This window comes from Garra rufa, chromosome 5 (genome assembly GCF_049309525.1).
Source record: "Garra rufa chromosome 5, GarRuf1.0, whole genome shotgun sequence".
Classification (NCBI taxonomy): domain Eukaryota; kingdom Metazoa; phylum Chordata; class Actinopteri; order Cypriniformes; family Cyprinidae; genus Garra; species Garra rufa.
Genome location: NC_133365.1, coordinates 45,432,228 through 45,453,571, shown reverse-complemented (window position 1 = coordinate 45,453,571; position 21,344 = coordinate 45,432,228). Strand labels below are relative to the sequence as shown.

At 35.8% G+C, this 21,344-nt stretch overlaps 1 protein-coding gene across 1 annotated transcript in view; it reads right to left on the bottom strand.

Moving 5' to 3' along the window:
- Positions 1-1,688: 1,688 nt before the first annotated feature.
- The window catches only part of galnt9 (polypeptide N-acetylgalactosaminyltransferase 9), a 115,702-nt gene continuing 96,046 nt past the window's right edge, over positions 1,689-21,344 (bottom strand). The window contains exons 7-11 of the mRNA XM_073840540.1: positions 16,447-16,632; positions 12,021-12,158; positions 10,900-10,995; positions 4,599-4,766; positions 1,689-2,636 (exon numbers count right to left, since the gene is read on the bottom strand). Coding sequence (XP_073696641.1) covers positions 2,490-2,636; positions 4,599-4,766; positions 10,900-10,995; positions 12,021-12,158; positions 16,447-16,632 — 735 coding nt within the window. The 3' untranslated portion in view covers positions 1,689-2,489. The remainder of the gene's footprint in view (positions 2,637-4,598; positions 4,767-10,899; positions 10,996-12,020; positions 12,159-16,446; positions 16,633-21,344) is intronic.

The window sequence follows — 21,344 nt, the reverse complement described above, 5'->3', positions numbered from 1 at the left end:
CTGAGTACGCACAAAATTCCATAAGGAAACCAGCTACTAACATGACCCCTTTCCAGTGTGTACTGGGCTTTCAACCTCCTCTGTTCCCCTGGTCTGGGGAACCCTCGGATCTTCCAGCAGTCAACTCCTGGTTTCAGCAGAGCGAGGATACTTGGAATCAGGCCCACATCCATCTCCAAAGAGCAGTACGCCGTAACCAGGTCCAGGCAGATCGCCACCGCCGGCCCAATCCACCCTACGAACCCGGGCAATGGGTCTGGTTGTCTACAAGGAATCTACGCCTCCGTCTACCCTGCAAAAAATTAAGTCCCAGGTACGTGGGTCCATTCAAAATTCTCCGTCAAATCACCCCAGTGTCATTCAGACTTGAGTTACCCCCTGAATACCGTATCTCACCCACCTTTCATGTTTCTCTGTTAAAGCCCGCTGGCCGCCCAGAAGGGACGGAGGTCCTAGACGAGACCGCACCGCAGAGACCCGCTCCCCTGATCATCGATGGCGAGGAGGTTTACAGAGTCAATATCATCCTGGACTCCCGACGCCGAAACGGTCACCTACAGTACCTGGTCGACTGGGAGGACTATGGCCCCGAGGAGCGATCCTGGGTGCCCGCCGAGGACATCTTGGATCCTTCACTCACCGCAGAATTCCACTCCACCCACCCAGATCGGCCAGGACCCCGAGGTAGGGGTAGACCTCGGCGTCGGTTACCTCCTCGCGCCAGGAGGCACTCGCAGGGGAGGGGCTCTGTCACAGACGCGGTCTCTGTGGCTCCCTCTGTCCCGCGCCAGCGGGAACCCTCACCCGAATATTGACTTCATTTCCCACAATCCCGTACCTGGGAACGCTCACTTCCTGTTCCAGGTCTTCCGGTTCACTTCCGTTCTGGCGGCCATTTCAGCGGCCCTCGCCAGCTCATTCTTTGCGAAGTTTTGCCGGTTATGTACCCAATCCTGAGCGTTTATTATCGGACTGTCTTACTGCTGCCAACTGGACTGTTATTGATGTGTGTGAACCTTATCTGCCTGCCATTTGTCGACCTCTGCCTGCTTTACGGACTATTGCCTCTGATCGCCGCCAGCCTCGACCCCTTTGCATGGACTTTGTTTATTCTCACGGATTTGCCTTCACCACATCTGATTGCCAGTGTTGACCTAAGCCTGTTTGAACTGTCTGAGTTTAATAAACTGTTGCACATGGATCCTTTGCCTCACGATTCATCTACTGCCGCATCACAGTATGATCCCTCTTATTTTGATAAAATTAACATTTTGCACTTTTGACCTCAACTGTATTTCTTTAACATCTATTGCACATTTGCCACAGGGTTCCTTTGATGGAAAAAGGTTCTTCAAATTTTTTAAATAATTTTCACACTAAGAAAGAAAATGGTTCTTATAAAAACTGTTTGGAAATCCAAAATGGTTCTTCTGACATTTTTACAAAAACCCCCTTTTGCAACCTTTATTTTTTTAGATTGTACTTTTTTTCAAGTCTTGTTCACAAAATCACATTATTGAAATACAATTGGTTTCAAACATTGTTTCATGTTGACTTTGCTAGAAAATGTAATACTTCATACTTATTGCTTCCAAATGTGGTGTCATAAATCCTATAACTGAAATCAACATTGATCATTTTACTGTACAGATTTGCACCTCAATTAAATCACGCAACATTGTACAAAAGAAAAGAAAACTTGTTTTTATTGTTTCGATCTTCCCGGATTATCATGTTTTAAGTATTTTACAACGTGTTTCTACAATAAGACCTCTTAACATTATATTCATACTTTAATTAATTTAAAATCAAATATTTTGTACATGCTTAGGGAGGAACATTCCCTGGTCTGATGGCATAAAGATGGAGAAAGGCACATGAGTTCTTGAGCGAACACATGGTTTTGTTGTGCATTAGCAATTAAGTCTGTAAATCAAGGAAAGAAAATACTCAATAGCTAAAATAGCTGAAACTATTGTGTCAGATTAAAGTCTATACTACTTTCTTTTTTTCTTCTGTAGCACTTGGGATACCCATTTAAAGTTTCAACGTGGATATTCAATTATCCAAAGCAATTCACAGCCTGAAGAAATAAGTGTTGATATGGCAATTGATAAGAAGTAAAACTCGAGACTTTGCTCCGAGGGGTTTGCAACTTTCGCTTCCTCTTTCTTTGTTCATCCGTAACTCTTTTGAATATTTCTCAGCTCATTAGAATTCCACTCGGGAACACAAGTGCGCTGCAGTAAACTGGAAGTCTATACAGAGGACTTGCAATGAGCAAGTCTTTCTCCCGTGATGAAGGCCTTTTCCTTTATCTGCTCACTCGTAAATGCGTCCAAAGATAATATTTCACCTTCAGACGTCTATATCGAAAGCATTTTCCCCCGAAAGAGAGTTCTTCTTGTCTGTCTCAACCCCAGATTTAGGGTTTGTTGTCTATGGCTGCTCTCCAGCTCAGGGAGGTTATTTTTCAGGTTGGACGTTCCTCAGTGTCTGGGGTGTTTTATCCAGTTCCGAATCATCCATTTTTGCCCTGAGCAGCGCTGGACAACCAGCCGCAGGCCAAAGTTCGCATCTTTCGACATTTCAACCTCCAAACAACGTCCCGTGTCTCGGCTTATGATGGGTCCATTCTAAGAAACAAGTATTTAAGAACATTTGTAAATACACTTGGCAACACACTACCTACAAAAGTTCAGGGTCAGGAAGATTTTTTTTTAACTAATACTTTTATTCAGCAAGGATGCATTAAAATTGTGCATTAAAAAGGTCACAAACTGAATAACTGTCATATGGTCAATCATCTGAAAGCTGAATAATTAAGATTTCCATTGATGTATGTATGGGATAGGACAATATTTGGCCGAGATACAGCTGTTTGAAAATCTGGAATCTAAGGGTGGAAAATAGGGATGCTCATATTGACCGTTTAACCGTTAACCGCCAGTAAGAATTTTAACCGATTATTACTATCAGTTAAACGGTTTAAATTTTTTTTTTTTTTTTTACGTTTGCTCCATGGTGAAAGAAAAAATGTATTACTCACGGGCGCGTGTCCGTGCAGTACGGCTGTTCAGACATATTTTGCTGAGTAAGCACCTGCTTTACCTTTTCTTAGTTTATGTTACTGATGTAGTAGCCTATATGCAACACGTTGGCAATGGCAATATTGGGTTATCAAAGAGTGAATCCATAAATAAATGTAACGTTATTTAATTTCTAAATTAATTATAGTCTAAAGAGTGCGCGCTCCCCTTACTATCACTGGAAAGTTGTCACTCATACATTACTGTAGTTCATCGCAATCTCACAAAGTTAATAAAAAGTAATAAAATAACCTTTACACTGTACAATTAATCTCTTATTTTCATCATGTCTACACTTTCTTGTTTTAATGAGAGAGTTCGCAGAGGTGTAGAAGCAGAACAGAAACCGGCACTTTGAGTGGTGAGTGGATCGTAACATAGCCGCCTCTGATTGGCCACAGCGATAATGTAATCAACAGAAATGTCTGTGATTGGCTATTGAACGCTGTGAAAACACGTTTCTCCACATATGACCAGTGGATGAAAAGACCCGAACCGCAAATTGAAAGGATCTTTGTGAAGTGTTTTTGTCGCGGATCTAAGAGTTAACAGACAACGTCCCAGTCTATCCGTGTAGCATGTCCACATGTTAAAAACTAGGTACACTGAGGTATAGGCTGGCCTGCTATATGTTTTTATGTCCAACGAGAAGAATAAGACCGGTACCTTTCTTCAAAGCGCATAGAAGGATTCAGTGTGTTTTAGTTTTGTCATATTAATTAGGTAGTTATTTAATTTATACACATTTAGTATAGGCCTATTTATATTATTCTTTTTTTTTTTTTCATTCTGATTTTCTCTGTTCTCAGAAGCGCTGCTGATGCGTGATAATTTGAGTAACGTTATATGTGAATGCAGTTTTTGTTGTTGCTCTGTATGCTGCTGTTTGCACATTAAAATAAAACATTTGCTTGTATTTTTTATGTATATCATCACAGATACTCGTGCATTCTATTTTTATTTTAAACAAATTTATTATTCTAATTTTATCAGTTAACGGTTAATGTTCGGATAACGAGCAGCGGTTGTCGGTCAGGAGAATTAACCGAAATGAGCATCCCTAGTGGAAAAAAATCGAAATGTTGAGAAAATCACCTTTAAAGCCTTAGCAATGCATATTACTATCAAAAAATTAAGTTTTGATATTTTTCTGGTACAAAATATTTTTATGGAACGTGATCTTTATTTGATACCCTAATGATTTTTGGCGTAAAAGAAAAATCCTACTTAAGTAGTCCAGGGTCACATAGAAGGGGCCATTGTATTATAAAAATTGATTTTCACATAAATTACATTCATTAAATATATCCTAAGCATGCTTTTCTAAAAGAAAACTATATAATTTTTTGATCCAATTTAAAATGTGCATTTAAAAGTAATATTATTCTTTGACAATATGACCTTCTCCATTTAGGTACATGCTTAAGTCTCAAGTGGAGAATAAATTATTAATATGAAGCGTTTAGCAAGCTAATAGATAAATTGTTTTGTATGAGTGCATTCACTTACCTGAGTAAAATCCCAGAGCCTCTGGGAAGACCTGGTGACAGTGTCGCACTTTTTCAAGCTTGGAGTCCTTCCTCTTCCATCATCCACCAGGCATTTTGTGTCAGGCAGAAACGTAGTCGACCCCAGGGGTCCTAACTGCAATAAGCCCTCAGTGGTGTACCTCGCCAGCTGAAATAAAACATCAAGTTACAATGTGAGAAAAGCAAGTATGTGATATATAAAATGAAATGGAAGGTCTTAGAAATACAGCTTAAAGGCATAGCCCTCCCATAAATGCTATTATAAGTTCCACAACCTCATGTTGTTCCAAACCTGGATGACTTCCTTCTTCTGTGGAACACAAAAGAAAAAATTTAAAAAATGCCTCAGTATCTTTTTGTAAAAAATCAGTAGGGTCCAGTGTTGTTTTGGACTCCAACGGCTTTAATTGTATGGACAAAACCAAGCATTTTTAAAGCTTTTAAACAGTTGCTTCTGGGCAAAATATCTAAAAATATACATCTCCTGTTGTCCTCTCACATGAAAATTCACAGATATATTTCTTTAGTTTTCACTGGAGATAAATATTATGGATAAAGGACTCCAGAAGCAATGGTTTCAAGTTGAAAACATTTTAATTTTGAATTTGCATATTATAAAAGTAGTTTACATATAGTCCACAAGAAAAAAAAAGTTACATTTATAAAAATGAAACTTGCTTAAAAGTTTAAATATGCTTGATTCTTAATACTGTTTTTTTGTTGTTGTCCTGAACAGTAAAACTGCTCGCTGTTCTTCAGAAAAATCCAGTTCCCACAAAAACTTTGGTTTTTCAGCATTTTTGTGTATTTCCAACAACGACTGTATGATTTTGAGATTTATTTTTTTTTGACACTAAGGACAACTGAGGAAAACACAATGCATTAAGAGCTGGGGGTGAAAACTTTTGGAATTTGAAGATCAGTGTAAATTTAACTTCTTTTGTCTTCTGGAAAACATGTAAGTATCTTCTGTAGCTTCTGAAGGGCAGTACTAAATGAGAAAAATATGATATTTAGGCAAAATAAGAAAAATGTACACATCTTCATTCTGTTCAAAAGTTTTCAACCCTGCTCTTAATGCATTGCTTTTCCTTCTGAAGCTTCAGTGAGCGGTTGAACCTTCTGTAATGGTTGCATATGATTCCCTTAGTTGTCCTCTGTGTGAAAATATGGATCTCAAAATCATACAGTCGTTGTTGGAAAAGGTTCAATACATGCTGAAAAAACAATAATCTGTGATGTGATGTTGTAATGTTTTTATCAGCTGTTCAGACTCTCATTCTAACGGCACCCATTCACTGCAGAGGATCCATTGGTAAGCAAGTGATGTAATGCTAAATTTCTGCAAATCTGTTCTGAGTAAACTTCCAGAAAATCTACATTTTTGAGTGAACTATTCCTTTAAGAACACTCCGACAGATATAGTCAGTACTTAGCTGTATGATTACAAGCACTATGGCACTGAAGTGTACACAAACTATCTAGAGAGATGGAAGTCTAGATAGTAGCTATCTATTACGGTAAGTACATGGCACTAAATAACACAGGTCAATAATTCAGCTGAAAGTCAATCTCTTAGATATCAGATCTCAAGGTCGGCACATCACAATGAAGTACAAGCTGACATTCAATGAAAATCAAGCTCGCTCTATTGAGTAAAGTTAATCTATAGAACTGGGGGTAATTGTCCAGTGACCAAGGTGAAAACAGCAGGAGAACAATAGAGTGAGTTCATCTTCATGCATACTGTAACCTGATTCCAGCTCTCATAGTGGCCATGCATTCACTTAGATGATGTACCACACACAGACACCCGCATAGAGGACAAAGTAACAAAGGATTTTTCATTAAAACAAGGACAAGTAGGAGACGGCACACTGTTTGGACAGGCTTCTTGTAAAAAAAAAATTATAAAAGAGTTTGTCAACCTCACACAGAAATAAATATGAAAACATTTGAATATGTTTCTGATTTCAGATTGAATTTTCAAGGCTACAAACAATTTGTAATATTAATTTAAATAAAATAATAATAATAATAATAAAAATACATTTAAATGGATAAGTACTACTTGGGCTTCAATGACACAGTAGCCAGGAATCATTCCTGTTTTTAATTTGTCACTGGGCAAGGAGATGAAAAACGTGGAGGGAAATAAATTAAGCTTAGCTGTATCATGTAAAACCAGCTTTTATTGTAATTTGATGATACAATGGGAATATACTTCAATTGCTTTATTTCCCTTAGGTCTGGATTATGGACTAAGACTGTCATTCCCTTACAAGATTTAGGAGGGAGGAAGACAGAACAAGGAGGAGAGAGAAAAAGAAACTGTATTTTAAAAATTTCAAAGGATCATGTCTCTATTGTGTGTGAATGACAACTAAAAGGTCAAATCATGCTGTCAAAGGTCACAGCTTGGTAGGAGAACTGTTTGATTATTCCGCATTCATCTGAATGAATAAAAATGTCAGATGTCAAAGTCGCATAAACTCATGACTTACAACTACTATTTTGCAAGGGAGGCAGTTATGAAAGGACAGGACAGAGAAACCGAAAAACAATCTACAGGTAATTTTAACCTAGGCTGCTCTCTATCTCCAGGCAATGGTGCACTGCACCACCAATGTGAAATAAGTGTACACTGAGGTTGACAAGATGTGTTTCAATTACAAATCTAATTTAATTCTCACGTTTCACATCAATATGCGCTTGTAAAAATTATGATTTTTTTTTCCTCCAGACCGCTGCATATGTCAATCTTGATAGGGTAATTTATCTTTGTGAACGTGGCATATTCTTGGCTCCCTGTCCTTGCATTTGCAAGTAACAAGATTTTTGCTGTCTGCTCGGGATACAAATGTAATGTAAATGCAAAGATGTAACCACAAGAAGATTGAGAACAAGATTGAGAGGCGTTTATGTATGTGTGCATGTACAGCGAGGGAAAAAATTACTTGATCCCCTGCTGATTTTCTACGTTTGCCCACTGACAAAGAAATGATCACTCTATAATTTTAATGGTAGGTTATTTTAACAGTGAGAGACAGAATAACAACAACAAAAAATATCCAGAAAAATGCATTTCAAAAAAGTTATAAATTGATTTGCATTTTAAAGAGTGAAATAAGTATTTGATCCCCTATCAATCAGCAAGATTTCTAGCTCCCAGGTATCTTTTATACAGGTAACGAGCTGTTACCTCTATAAAAGACACCTGTCCACAGAGGCAATTAATCAATCAGATTCCAAACTCTCCACCATGGCCAAGACCTGTCCAAGGATGCCAGGGATAAGAATGTAAGGCAAGGCAAGGCTAGTTTATTTATAAAGCACATTTCATACACAATGGTAATTCAAAGTGCTGTACATAAAAAGGAATTAAAATCACAACAGCAAACAAATCATAAAAATTTAAAATAATAATCACACTAACAACAATAAAAACAGAATTTAAGAACATTTAAGATGATTTAAAAAATTGATTTTAAAATTAATTAGCACAGTAAAATGATTATACATAAAATAATGCAGTCTGTTCGGACGTAGCACAGTGCTCATTCAATAAATGCACAACTAAACAGGTGAGTTTTGAGTCTGCGTTTAAATGTGTCTAATGTATTAGCACATCTGATCTCTTCTGGAAGCTGATTCCAACTGCGGGCGGCATAATAGCTAAAAGCGGATTCCCCTTGTTTTGTGTGAACCCTTGATATTACTGACTCGATCCTAGTGATCTGAGTTGTCTGTTAGGTTTGTATACAGTGAGCATATTTGCAATGTATGTAGGTCCTAGGCCATTTAGTGCTTTATAAACAAGTAAAAGTACTTTAAAATCTATCCTAAACATAACTGGTAGCCAGTGTAAGGACCTGAGGACTGGTGTAATATGCTCTGATTTTTTGGTTCTAGTCAGAATCCTGGCAGCAGCGTTCTGTATGAGCTGCAGCTGTCTAATGGTCTTCTTGGGAAGGCCAGTGAGGAGACCATTACAATAGTCCACCCTGCTGGTGATAAAGGCATGAACAAGTTTCTCCAAATCTTGACGGGAAACAAAACATCTAATTCTTGCAATGTTTTTGAGATGATAGTATGCTGATTTAGTTACTGCTTTGACATGGCTACTGAAACTGAGGTCTGACTCCAGAATCACACCAAGATTCTTGACTTGATTTTTTGTTTTTTGACCCCTAGTGTCAAGGTACGCATTTGCCTTATGAACTTCATCTTTGTTTCCAAATGCAATGACTTCCGTTTTCTCCTTGTTTAACTGAAGAAAGTTTTGGCACATCCAACTGTTAATTTCATCAATGCATTGGCAGAGAGAGTCGTGTAGACCTACACAAGGCTGGAAAAGGAACGGTGAGGAATCAGCCCAGAACTACACAGGAGGATCTTGTCAATGATCTCAAGGCAGCAGGGACCATAGTCACCTAGAATTCAATTGGTAACACACTACGCCGTGAAGGACTGAAATCCTGCAGTGCCCGCAAGGTCCCCCTGCTCTAGAATGCACATGTACAGGCCCGTCTGAAGTTTGCCAGTGAACATCTGAATGATTCAGAGGAGCACTGGGTGAAAGTTTTGTGGTCAGTTGAGACCAAAATCGAGCTCGAGCATCAACTCAACTCGTCGTGTTTGGAGGAGAGAAAGAGTGCTGCCTACGACCCCAAGAACACCATCCCCACTGTCAAACATGGAGGTGAAAACATGCTTTGGGGGTGTTTTTTTACTAAGAGGACAGGACAAGTTTACCGCATTAAAGGGACTATGGACTGGGCCATGTACTGTCAAATCTTGGGTTAGAACCTCCTTTCCTCAGCCAGGGTATTGAAAATGGGTCGTGGATGGGTATTCCAGCATGACAATGACCCAAAACACACAGCCAAGGCAACAAAGGAGTGGCTCAAGAAGAAGCACATTAAGGTTCTGAAGTGGCCTAGTCAGTCTCCAGACCTTAATCCCACAGAAAATCTGTGGAGGGAGCTGAAGGTTCGAGTTGCCAAACGTCAGCCTCGAAACCTTAATGACTTGGAGAGGATCTGCAAGAGTGGGACAAAATCCCTCCTGAGATGTGTGCAAACCATTAAAATGCAAATCAATTAATAATTTTGTTGAAATGCGTATTTCTGAATTTTTTTGTTGTTATTCTGTCTCTCACTGTTCAAATAAACCTACCATTAAAAATATAGACTGATCATTTCTTTGTCAGTGGGCAAACGTACAGAATCAGCAGCGGATCAAATATTTTTTTCCAGTAAAACAGTAATATTGTGAAATACTATTACTTTTCTAACAATATAAGTCTTTACTATCACTTTTGATCAATTTAAGACATCCTTGCTGAATAAAAGTATTAATTTCTATAAAATAAATGCTGTTCTTTTTAAAGTTTTATTCATAAAAGAATCCTGAAAAACATTTCACATGATCCAAAAAAATATTAAGCAGCACAACTGTTTTCAGCATTGATATTAATCATCATATCAGAATGATTTCTGAAAGTTTATGTGACATTAAAGACTGGAGTAATGACTAAAGAAAATTCAGCTTTACATTACAAAAAATGAATTATAATTTGAAGTATATTAAAATAGAAATGTATTATTTTAAATTGCAATAATACTTAACAATATTGCTGTTTTTCTGTATTTTTGATCAAATAAACGCAGCCTTGATGAACATAAGAAACTTTTTTAAAAACATTAAAAATCTTGATCCCAAACTTTTGAATGGCAGTGTATATATATATATATATATATATATATATATATATATATACACACACACACTGAATTTCACATGATTCAGTGATTTAGTGTCACATGATACTTCTAATCCTTCTAATTTGCTGAATTGGTGATCAAGAAACATTTATTATTATTATTATTATTATTATTATCAATGTTAAAAACAGTTGTGCCGCTTGATATATTTGTGGAAACCATGACACATTTTTTTTAGTATTCTTTGCTAAATAAAAAGTTCAAAAGAACGGTGTTTATTTGAAATAAAAATATTCTGTAATAATGTAAAAGTCTTTACTGTCATCTATGATCAATTAAAATAAAATAAAATAAAATAAAATAAAAGTATTTATTACAAGAATTAACAAATAAATAATTAAATAATAAAAATAAACTTACTGGCCCCAAAACTGTGGTGTAACTGACCCTTTTGCAAACAGCTTGATTGACAGGCGATCTGACCAATCATAACACAGAATCCACCACTTTGTCTGACAAACAAATATAAACACTAGAAAAAGAAAACATACTAACCTGTGACGACATGCCGTGACACGGGTAGAGTATGGCCCTGTCATCCTCCTCTGACCCCTGATCAAGGCAGTATCCACTGGCTTTACTGTTTCGCACCTAAAAAAATAAGCAAACGATAATAACAAATACACAGGCAGCTAAATCATGACTCATGACGCGTGAGCATACTGTGTACTACTAAGTTGCCCAATTTAGCTTATAGCATTAGTGCTGCTCTGAATGTTGAACATAAATGCATGCACACATGCTTTGTCAAATCCATTTGGGAGATGACAACATTGACCGTCCATAAAACCTAATACTGGACAGAGGATGAGATATGTGGAATCTGTGGTCTGGCAGGGATATTTTCAGAGACAAACTATTCCAGTATAGCTATAGATTTTCCGCCCCGGCAGTTCCAGAAATCAATGTCCAAATGCAGGTCTCATTTTTTCTTCAACAAATTGAAAATACTGTATACGATTTCTCTTCTATTGAGATTTAGGACTGTTAAATTCTCTCTCTCTCTCTCTCTCTCTCTCTCTCTCTCTCTCTCTCTCTCTCTCTCTCTCTCTCACACACACACACACACACACACACACACATACACAGACACTCCTCCCTCCTTCTACCCACACACACTCCAAAGTTAATAAGGGCCTCATTAAATCTCATTATGAGGAAATTGGAGCTAATCCCAATGCTTGCTACACTGTTTCTATGGAAACCAATTATCTTTACATTTCTACTGTATTACTGCAGTTTTTACCATTCGGTACAAAAATACAAATAGCTGTGCTTAAAAAAATGTAATCACATGAATATTACTATATATGAAATATAGTTGTTCCTTAGTTCCCTTAGCAAGAACCAGCAAAAAAAGAACATATTCTACTTCGATTCAGCAATTTAATTGTAATGGTTCTCTAATGGTTGATATAAATAGTATATACTTTTATACTTAAGCTGTTAAAGTGAATTATTACTTTAATATCTGCCAAAAACAAAGTGTAGCAGAATGATAGATCTTCACAGGATTATGGAGACATTAAACTAACAGTGTGTGAAAGTATATGCCTTTCTGTGAAAGGTTTTGTTGGTTTAAAAAGGCACATAAGGGGTTGGTTTGTCTTTATTACCTCTCCGTATGTGATGGTGTTATTGTAAATCCTCATCTCGGGATAGACATGCTCGAGGTACCAGCGAAAGTTCCTGCAGTTCATTTTCTTCCTCAGCGCTACACGGTCTGACACGTCTCCAAAATCCACTCCTGGGTTCTGGAACAACAGAAAAAGACTGTTAGTTGTCATTTGGCAGGCGCTGGTTTATGCAAAACAACATAAACACGCTAATTACAGGAGCAGCTCCTCTGGGAATCTGGGTTAAAAAACAATACCACAAGCCACTTTCTAGTATATGAATTCTTCTATTTTACTTACAATATTAATATCCTTATCTATATATGTGAAGTAGCACGGGTATATTTGTAGCAATAGCCAAAAATATATTGTCAAAATTATCAATATATAAAATAAATATATAAAAACATATTTTAATTAGTAGTATGCATTGCTAAAACCTTTACTTGGACAGCTTTAAAGGTGATTTTTTTCAATATTTTGATTTTTTTTTTTTTGCATCCTCAGATTCCAGATTTTTGTCCTATTCTAACAAACCAAGTTTATTTATTCAGCTTTTAGATTATGTATAAATCTCTTTTTTTTTTTAAATTACCCTTATGACTGGTTTTGTGGTCCAAGGTCACATATCTACCATCTATCTATCTGTACATACATATATTCATTCAACATGTTTCTATAGAGTTCAAGTCAAACGTTTACATACACCTTGCAGAATCTGCAAAATGTTTAATTATTTGACCAAAATAAGAGGTCCCTTGTTTGTCCTGAACAGTTAATCTGCCACCGTTCTTCAGAAAAATCCTTCAGGTTCCACAAATTCTTTGGTTTTTCAGCATGTTTATTTGAAGCCTTACCAACAATGACTGTATGATTTTGAGGTCCATCTTTTCACACTGAGAACAACTGAGGGACTCATATGCAACTATTACAGAAGGTTCAAACACTCACTGATGCTCCAGAAGAAGAAAAAAAAATGATGCATTAAGAGGTGGGGTTGAAAACTTTTGGAATTTAAAGATCAGGGTAAATGTAATTTATTTTGTCTTCTGGGAAACATGTAAATATTTTGTGTAGCTTCTGAAGGGCAGTACTAAATGAAAAAAAAAAAGATATTTAGGCAAAATAAGAAACATATACACACTCCATTAAAAAGTTTACACCCCTGGCTCTTAATGCATCATGTTTCCTTCTGAATCATCAGTGAGCGTTTGAACCTTCTGTAATAGTTACATATTTGTGGGACCTGAAGGGTTTTTCTAAAGAACTGTGGGCAGTTTAACTGTTCAGGACAAACAAAGGAACCCATGAACAACTATCACTAAACAAACAACAACAAAAAACAGACAGTTGTGGATCATTTATTAAAAACACAGTATTAAAAATGAAGTGTATGTAAATTTTTGAACAGAGTAATTTATTTTTATAAATTCAACTTTTTTTCTCATTCAGGTCAGTACTACATAAAAAAGAACATGCATTTTGCATGATCCCTGTTGTTTTGGTAAAATAATTAACATTTTGGAAATTCTAATTAAAAATCAAAATGTTTTACTTCAATCTGTATCAGGGGCATTTCCTCCGAGGAGGCAAGGGGGGCAGTGTCTCCTCAAAATATTGGATGAGAAAAAAATTGTAGTACAAAAATAAAAAAGCCAATATTTCAAAATACAAGATAAAGCGTGCCATGAGTGTCAAGCGATTTGATTGGATATGACTGGTTATATTCGGCTGTGATTGGTTCATGTGATAAATCCTGCCTCTTGTGTTTGTCAGTGTGAATAAAAAATATAATGCCGGTAATGGGAAGACTAATTAAAGAAATAGGCAAACAAATCACACACTTAGATACAACCACTTTGTTACATCACAATGAGACTTGAAATGGTCTGAAAACGTGATCTGTGTTTTAAGTGAGTAATCAGCTTGGTGAAATTTAAAGTAAAACTTAGTGTCTGTGACCAATATGTGACCCTGGACCACAAAACCAGTCATAAGGTTAAATTTTACAAAACTGAGATATATACATCATATGAAAGCTCAATAAATAAGCTTTCTATTGATGTATGGTTTGTTAGGATAGGACAATATTTGACCGAGATACAACTATTTGAAAATCTGAAATCTAAGGGTGCAAAAAATCAAAATACTGGGAAAAACACCTTTAAAGTTGTCCAAATTAAGTTCTTAGCAATGCATATTATTAATCAAAAATTACATTTTGATAGGTTTACAGTAGGAATTTTACAAAAAATATTCATGGAACATGAACTTTACTTAATTTCCTAATGATTTTTGACATAAAAGAAAAATCAATAATTTTGACCCATACTATGTATTTTTGGCTATTGCTACAAATATACCCCAGCGACTTAAGACTGGTTTTGTGGTCCAGGGTCACATATTTACTCAGCTTAGATGACTGATGATCTGAAAAATGTAAAAATATTTAAAAATTAACTATTAAAAAGAATAGCTGAACATAAGTTCACAAATAATACACATAGTTTAAATTGTTACTGCCTTGAGTTTGAGAGATTCATACTTGTTTTTTTACTTTCATAATAGTATTATAAAAAATTTAAGTTAAACCAACTACCCCAAATGTTGCTGGGATTTATTGCCACACTAATAATAAATGATGTTACGAATTTAGCCCGCTAATTAAAGAACTGCTCATTTATTAATTTAGTGGGATTACATCCCCACAACCTGCTGTTAACTTAACAGACCGCTCAAGCTTTTTATAGATAGTTACGTAGCTTAGGACAGTCTGTTCTTGTACTTCGTATTCGTCATGTTGAATTTCATATTCACCGTGTTCCATCATCAGGCCATCGCTCATAAACAAAAGAGCTCTAATCCGTCTGAAAATTGTCAGGGAGAACAGGAGGAGTGCGTGTTTGCATTTATGTCAGTCATGGGAGACTGCAATTGTTCTTTCATTAGGAGCCGCTAACATGCTAATCATCTGTTTAATTACCAGCGCTAGCGAGTGGGCTCAAGTAAGCATGGAGAAGTGCTCAGTGGATTGAAGCAAAGAACTTCTAATGGTATTCAAAAACTCTGCTAACACACTCAGAATCTAAAACTCAGTCTCTGATGGCTCTGTGCTAGCACTAATAGGAGTAGGGTTGCCAACCATCCTGTAATATACAAAAATTGTCCTGTTTTTCAGGGAAAAGAACTATGTTCAATGCATACAGAATGCAGTTTGTTCTATATTTGAGAGGCTTATATCTATAATAGTAGATAACGGTTCAGTATTTAACTGGGTTTGACATTCTGTTAATTAAAATGTCTAAAATACAAAGCACTTCCAATGAGAGCCTGTTCAACTTGAAATATTTATTTACAGCCACAATTCTCTAAGGTTATAATTTGTCTATGTAGAAGCTAAATTGCTGTGTTTAATGATGTGTAACAATTTATTATGACATTAAAATTTATTTATGTTTACAACAGACGCAATGAAGTCATACGTCAGGAAGCAAAAATCAAAGTGACTGTATTTCATCAAATTAATTTAGCACTTAATTCAGTCAAGCAATAACATTTTATATACATTTATAGCCACAAGCATAATAGGAGTGTGTACAATGAAAAAAAAATGCTGTAGAAACAATTTGCACTCATAAAATAATGATTAAAAAACAATTGCAAAGAAATGTAAGTACAAAAATCACAAGAAATCATTTTATGTTCTGTATAAATCTATAAATGATGTGGCTTTTTTGTTTTTATAAGTAAACATCACTATCATTATTGAGTACTGAAGAGCAGTTATGAGCAGAGCGAGGGTATGTTTGTAATTGCACACTACTGCTTTATGAATATCTATTAATAATGTATACTTGGCTGTTATGAACTTGTTTTCCATTTTAAAACTGTGTGGAGAAATGATTTTTAAGAGGTGAAGTATCTCATTCCATTTATTGACCAAGGCCATTCCTGAAATACTTGAATGCAATTAAACCTTTTAATAACTTAAGTGCTGGCTCTAGTTGAATTATCCTTTCAATACACAGCTATTGCTTTCAGGAAGAAAATGAGCCTCATGTTTACATATCAAGATTCTTAAAATTAAATGCATATTTTATTCATTATAAAGCTAGTTATTGCAAGGTACAAGAGTGCCCTTCATAAAGAAGGCATTTACAGCATATCTGCGTGAAACTCGGCATCACTTACCGCACAGACAATGACTGCGGTAATTGTGTGCTGAGGACGACATTAAAACTGACTCTGACAAGTTGCCAAACTTAATCTACAACCTCGTTCTGTGTATTGTGCCTCGCACGGAAGCCGCGCAAGTAAATTAATCAGGACAAAATTAATCACAGCAATCATTTTCCATTAACCATTGGCTGCCTAGACTCAAACAAATGAGGTTAGGTGAGCGTGATTGCTGAAAGTTTCCACTCACATTCATGGGGATATTCCAAGCCATGTAGACATGGGACTTAAACTCATCCATCCAAACTTCTGCTGCACGCAACGCATTCCGCTTGGCGTAGTAGTCGATGTCATTGTTGTACGGTTTCTTTGTGCGTTCAATGTGAGCTACTCTGGCACACGGGAGAACCTCCATACTGCCGCCACACTGCCACACCTGCAAAAGGAGACAGTAAACAGGATTTTGTGAACAATAGGTTCTTATAAAAGCCCAGTTCTACCACAGAATAAAAAAACACAATGTAATTGACCCTTAGCAAAAACCTGCCCTCTTTATTTACTGTTGCTATGTCCGACAAACATGTCACTCTCACATTACACTTCATGTTCTCACACAGTGAAAAATACATTGCGGAACAAAGAGGAAACATGCTGACAGACAAGACAGAGTAGGTTACGTCTGGTATGAAACAAGGTCTCGGCTTTAAAATATTGTCATTTTTTAAGAAATTCAATCAATAAATACCCTTTTGTGGCTCTTTATTCTGTCGTGACAAATCAGTGTATTGCCTTATTAGATCAATGACACGTGAACCAATGGTCTTTTCTTCTTAAAGAATGAAAAAAAAAACATGAATGAACATCAGAATGTATTTTATTTCAACCACTGAAAAACATCAATACACACAATGTCAGGTTTAAGTTTATATCGCTAAGTTAATCCACTCCCATCTGATTTGTTTGTTGAATTGCAACTTTTTTATTGCAGAATTATGACTTTTTTCTCGCAGTTCTAAGTTTATATCTCACAATTCTGACTCTTTACTTGCAAAAACGTGAAAAAATGTCACAACTGTGAGATATTAACTCGAAATTGTGCGATGTTAAATTAAGTAATGCTTTCAAATCGATTAATCACGATTAATCGCATCCAACCACATACAGAAACCTTTATTTTGGATGCAATTAATTGCAATTAAACAATTTAATTGTGAGATATAAACTCAGAATTGCATGGAAAAGTCAGAATTGAAAAAGTTGCCTTTTTTTTTTAAACCTTTTTTAAATTTTCTATTCTGTAGTGAACACAAAACAGAGAAATTGTGAGATGTAACCTCAGAAAACATCTGGCAATTCTGATATAAAGTTTATATTTCACAATTCTGAGTTTATCAAACAATTCTGAGTTCATATCTCACATTTGGGAGAAAAAAAATCTCCCAGAGTTGTGAGATAAAAAGTTGCAATTACCTTTTTTATTTTTTATTCCATGGTGTAAACAAAAAAGAAGGAAAAATAAAAAATAATTAGCAAAAAGTAAACTCAGAAAATTCTGAAAAACTCTGAGAAATTGCAATTATCTTATAAACACAAAACAGAGAATATCTGCCAATTCTGATATATCTAGCAATTGCAAGTTTGTATCTCACAATTTTATCAAACAATTCTGAGTTCATTTCTCACATTTGGGTGAAAAAAAGTCAGAATTGTGATATAAAAAGTTGCAATTACCTAAAGGAAAATTTTATAAATTCATATATAAATATATCAGATAATATATAATATATCAGAAAATTTGTATCTGGCAATTCTGACTTTATCTAACAATTGCAAGTTTTTAATCACACAATTCAGACTTTTTTGTTCAGATTACCAAGTTAACTCACAATTTTGAGTTTATCAAGCAGTTTATATCTCAAATTTGGGAGAAGAAAAGTTAGAATTGTCAGATAAAAAGTCGCAATTACCTTTTTTGTTTTTTATTCTGTGGTGGAAACGGAAAAAAAACGTGTGATATAAAGTTCAAAAATTCCGAGTTTATACCTGGCAATTCTGTCTTTATCCCGCAATTGGAAGTTTATATCTCAGAATTCAAACTTTTCTGCTCAGAATAGCAAGTTAACATCTCAACAATTCTGAGTTTACGTCAAGCTACTCCAAGTTTACATCACGCAACTCTGAGTTCATATCTTGCAATTGGGCAAGAAAAAGTCAGAACTGCGAGATAAAAAGTCACAAAACCTTTTTTCTTCATTTATTTATTTTATCCTGTAGCAGACACCAGCTTCTAGTAAGAGTAAAACTGATGCTAAGATGCCCATAATTGAATAATCAAGTAGTCAAATATAATTTGAACTCCATTTTTAAGCCTATTTTTGCTTATTGCATTCTACACTGACGACAGTGAGAGTAAGCATATAACCATAACAAATGATGTGCAAGTTACAGCTTATGAAAAAAGAACAGAGTCAAATGCATTCCCATCTAAATATTCTCAACCAAACATCAAATTGAGCTCAAAATGAACAGTTTTTTATTTAGGGCACCTCAACTTGCCCGTTGAGGTTTGCCCCCATCATAATAGAAAGTGTGTGAGCTTGCTTGATACAGCAATTAAGTGTTAAGGGCCATTAGTTTGTGCTGAGATGAGAGAAACAGGGGATGATAAATGAATGTGTGGAAGAACGAGTGCAAATATGTTCTTCCCCTGAGACCCACCAGTCACACTATTATGCTGACTCTGTGTGTCTGCCTCCACATCACAGAAAAATATGAAAAAACAGGCAGTAAATGTATGTCATTATAAAGCAGAGCCAGCCTGCTGCTGCAGTGATGACAGGGGCACGAGAAAGTTCAAGGAAACATCGCTGAAACCGCTTGGCTTCTGGAGATTAGATACAGAAGGTCTACTGACCTGAAAGGCCGGAGACTTACAAATGAACATATGTAGATTAATAATTGCCTATTAACATCACAGGTAGATAACCTGGAAAAGATTATGTATGGCACTGGATATGGCATCCTTGTATTGAGAAACTGAAATATGTACTACTAGACCACATTGTACACGTTTTAGCACTTTATTGAAAATTCTTGCACCAAAAAGGGATAATTTAGTTTACCATGAGAATTTTTTACCTCACCTTTTGACTTAAACAGCTTTAAGAGTTGTATACAGTCAAGCCCGAAATTATTCATACCCATGGCCAATTCTGACTTAGAGTTACTTTTATTCAACCAGCTATTTTTTTTTAAACTGGAAATGACACAGGCTTCTCCCAAAAGATAATAAGATGATGTACAAGAGGCATCATTGTGGAAAAAAATATTTCTCAGCTTTTATTTACATTTGAACAAAAAGTGGCATGTTCAAAATTATTCATGCCCTTTGCAAACTGTCACAGTCTATGGGAAAATCCAAAGTTCTATACCATTCCAAATAGTCCAAGCTGTTTTAAAGCATCCTAATTACCCTGATTCATTGGGAACAGCTGTTTTAATCAACTCAACAGGTGAAAACAGAAGCTCTCTGCTGTTGGTTTGTGGACAGTCATGGCTAAGACAAAGGAGCTCACTGAGGACCTGCGGCTGCGCATTGTGGCTGCTCACAAGTCAGGAAAGGGCTATAAGACCATATCTAAATGTTTTGAAGTTCCAGTGGCTACAGTGCAAAGTATTATTAAAAAATACAAGACGTGGCCAGAAGCCAAACTTTTGAACATTAGTTTACGAATCCTTTCAACAGTCTTCTCAATGGACAAACATTTTAAATTAATATAAATTAAATATCTGTGATTATATTTTGCTTTTAAGAGCTGTATATGTACTGTAAATTCTGTAAATTTTATTTAGCAAGGATGCATTAAATTGATCAAAAGTGACAGTAAAGACTATTTTAAAGATTATTACAAAACATTTCTATTTGCAATTTTCTGTTAATCACAAAACCTGAAAAATAAAATCACAAAAAATATTAAGCAGCACAACTATTTTCAACATTCATAATAATAATGTTATGAAAATTCAGTTGTATCATTACAGTGTTAACTGCATTTCAAAATCTAGAACATTTAAATAATATTTTTATTTGATTAAATAAATGCAGCCTTGGTGAGTGAATAAGATTTTTTTTTTTCATAAGTAATTATATGTTGCTTTAAAAACAGTATTCAGTCAGAGTACGCAGCTAATTTTCAGTACTCTGCTTTTTGAAACCAGATGATGTAGAAAACAGGAACTAGAACAAGAACTAATTAAAGACCAAATTAATATTTTACATGAAAAGAAGCTCAAATAAAAGGACAACTCAAAAGCACAAATACACAAAGGAAAAAAATAATGAAAACACCTAGAATTAATCAAGACAGGAAATAAGAGCAAATTAATAGAGACTCTCTTGAACTGCATCTTTGTTGGCTTTCGACTTGAGAGCTGCTAGCCGAAGTTCACTGCCTCTCTTTTGCACACCTTCGCTTTGAAAGCTAGCGGTCCTCTATCTTCCACTAACCGTGACATTAATGGAACTAGCTATGCATTCACTGACTTTCATTAGCTGTGAAAATACTTTCAACTTCAGCACCACTGATCCATAGTGCAACCTTGGTGTACAAAATCAATCTTAAGAGTAGTAAGGTTCGGTTATGGTCTCACTGCCAGACGACACATGCTGTAGGTCTACCTTTTTCCTACTCTCTCGCTCTACAGTGAATACTCCATTGTGTGCTTTGTTCAAGCTCGATAAAAGCCCACTTTCAGTCACGGAGCAGACAAAAGACAACAAATTAACTTGTTAGCCCTTAGTGTTTGGACTGGAGTTGAGTAAAGAGACTGCCCACTCTCTGAGAAGGTAGCTGAAAACCGGCATTAAACAGCACAATGCTGGTCTTCCCAAAGACAATTAAAAATCCTGAACCTATCGCACAATCACTTTACATGATGATAAACGCTGAGATAACAACCTGACTTGTTGACTAAATTAACTTGTAGCACATAACTTCTGTTGAACCAAAAATATTGTAACTTAAACATTGTAACAATGTTATTGTAACAATAAAATGCTTTGCTGGCTCTGAATTGCAACAGCAAAACAGTTTTCTATCAAGTAAGGTTTTAGCAGCCTGTGATGTAAACTAAATGCTACTGACTATT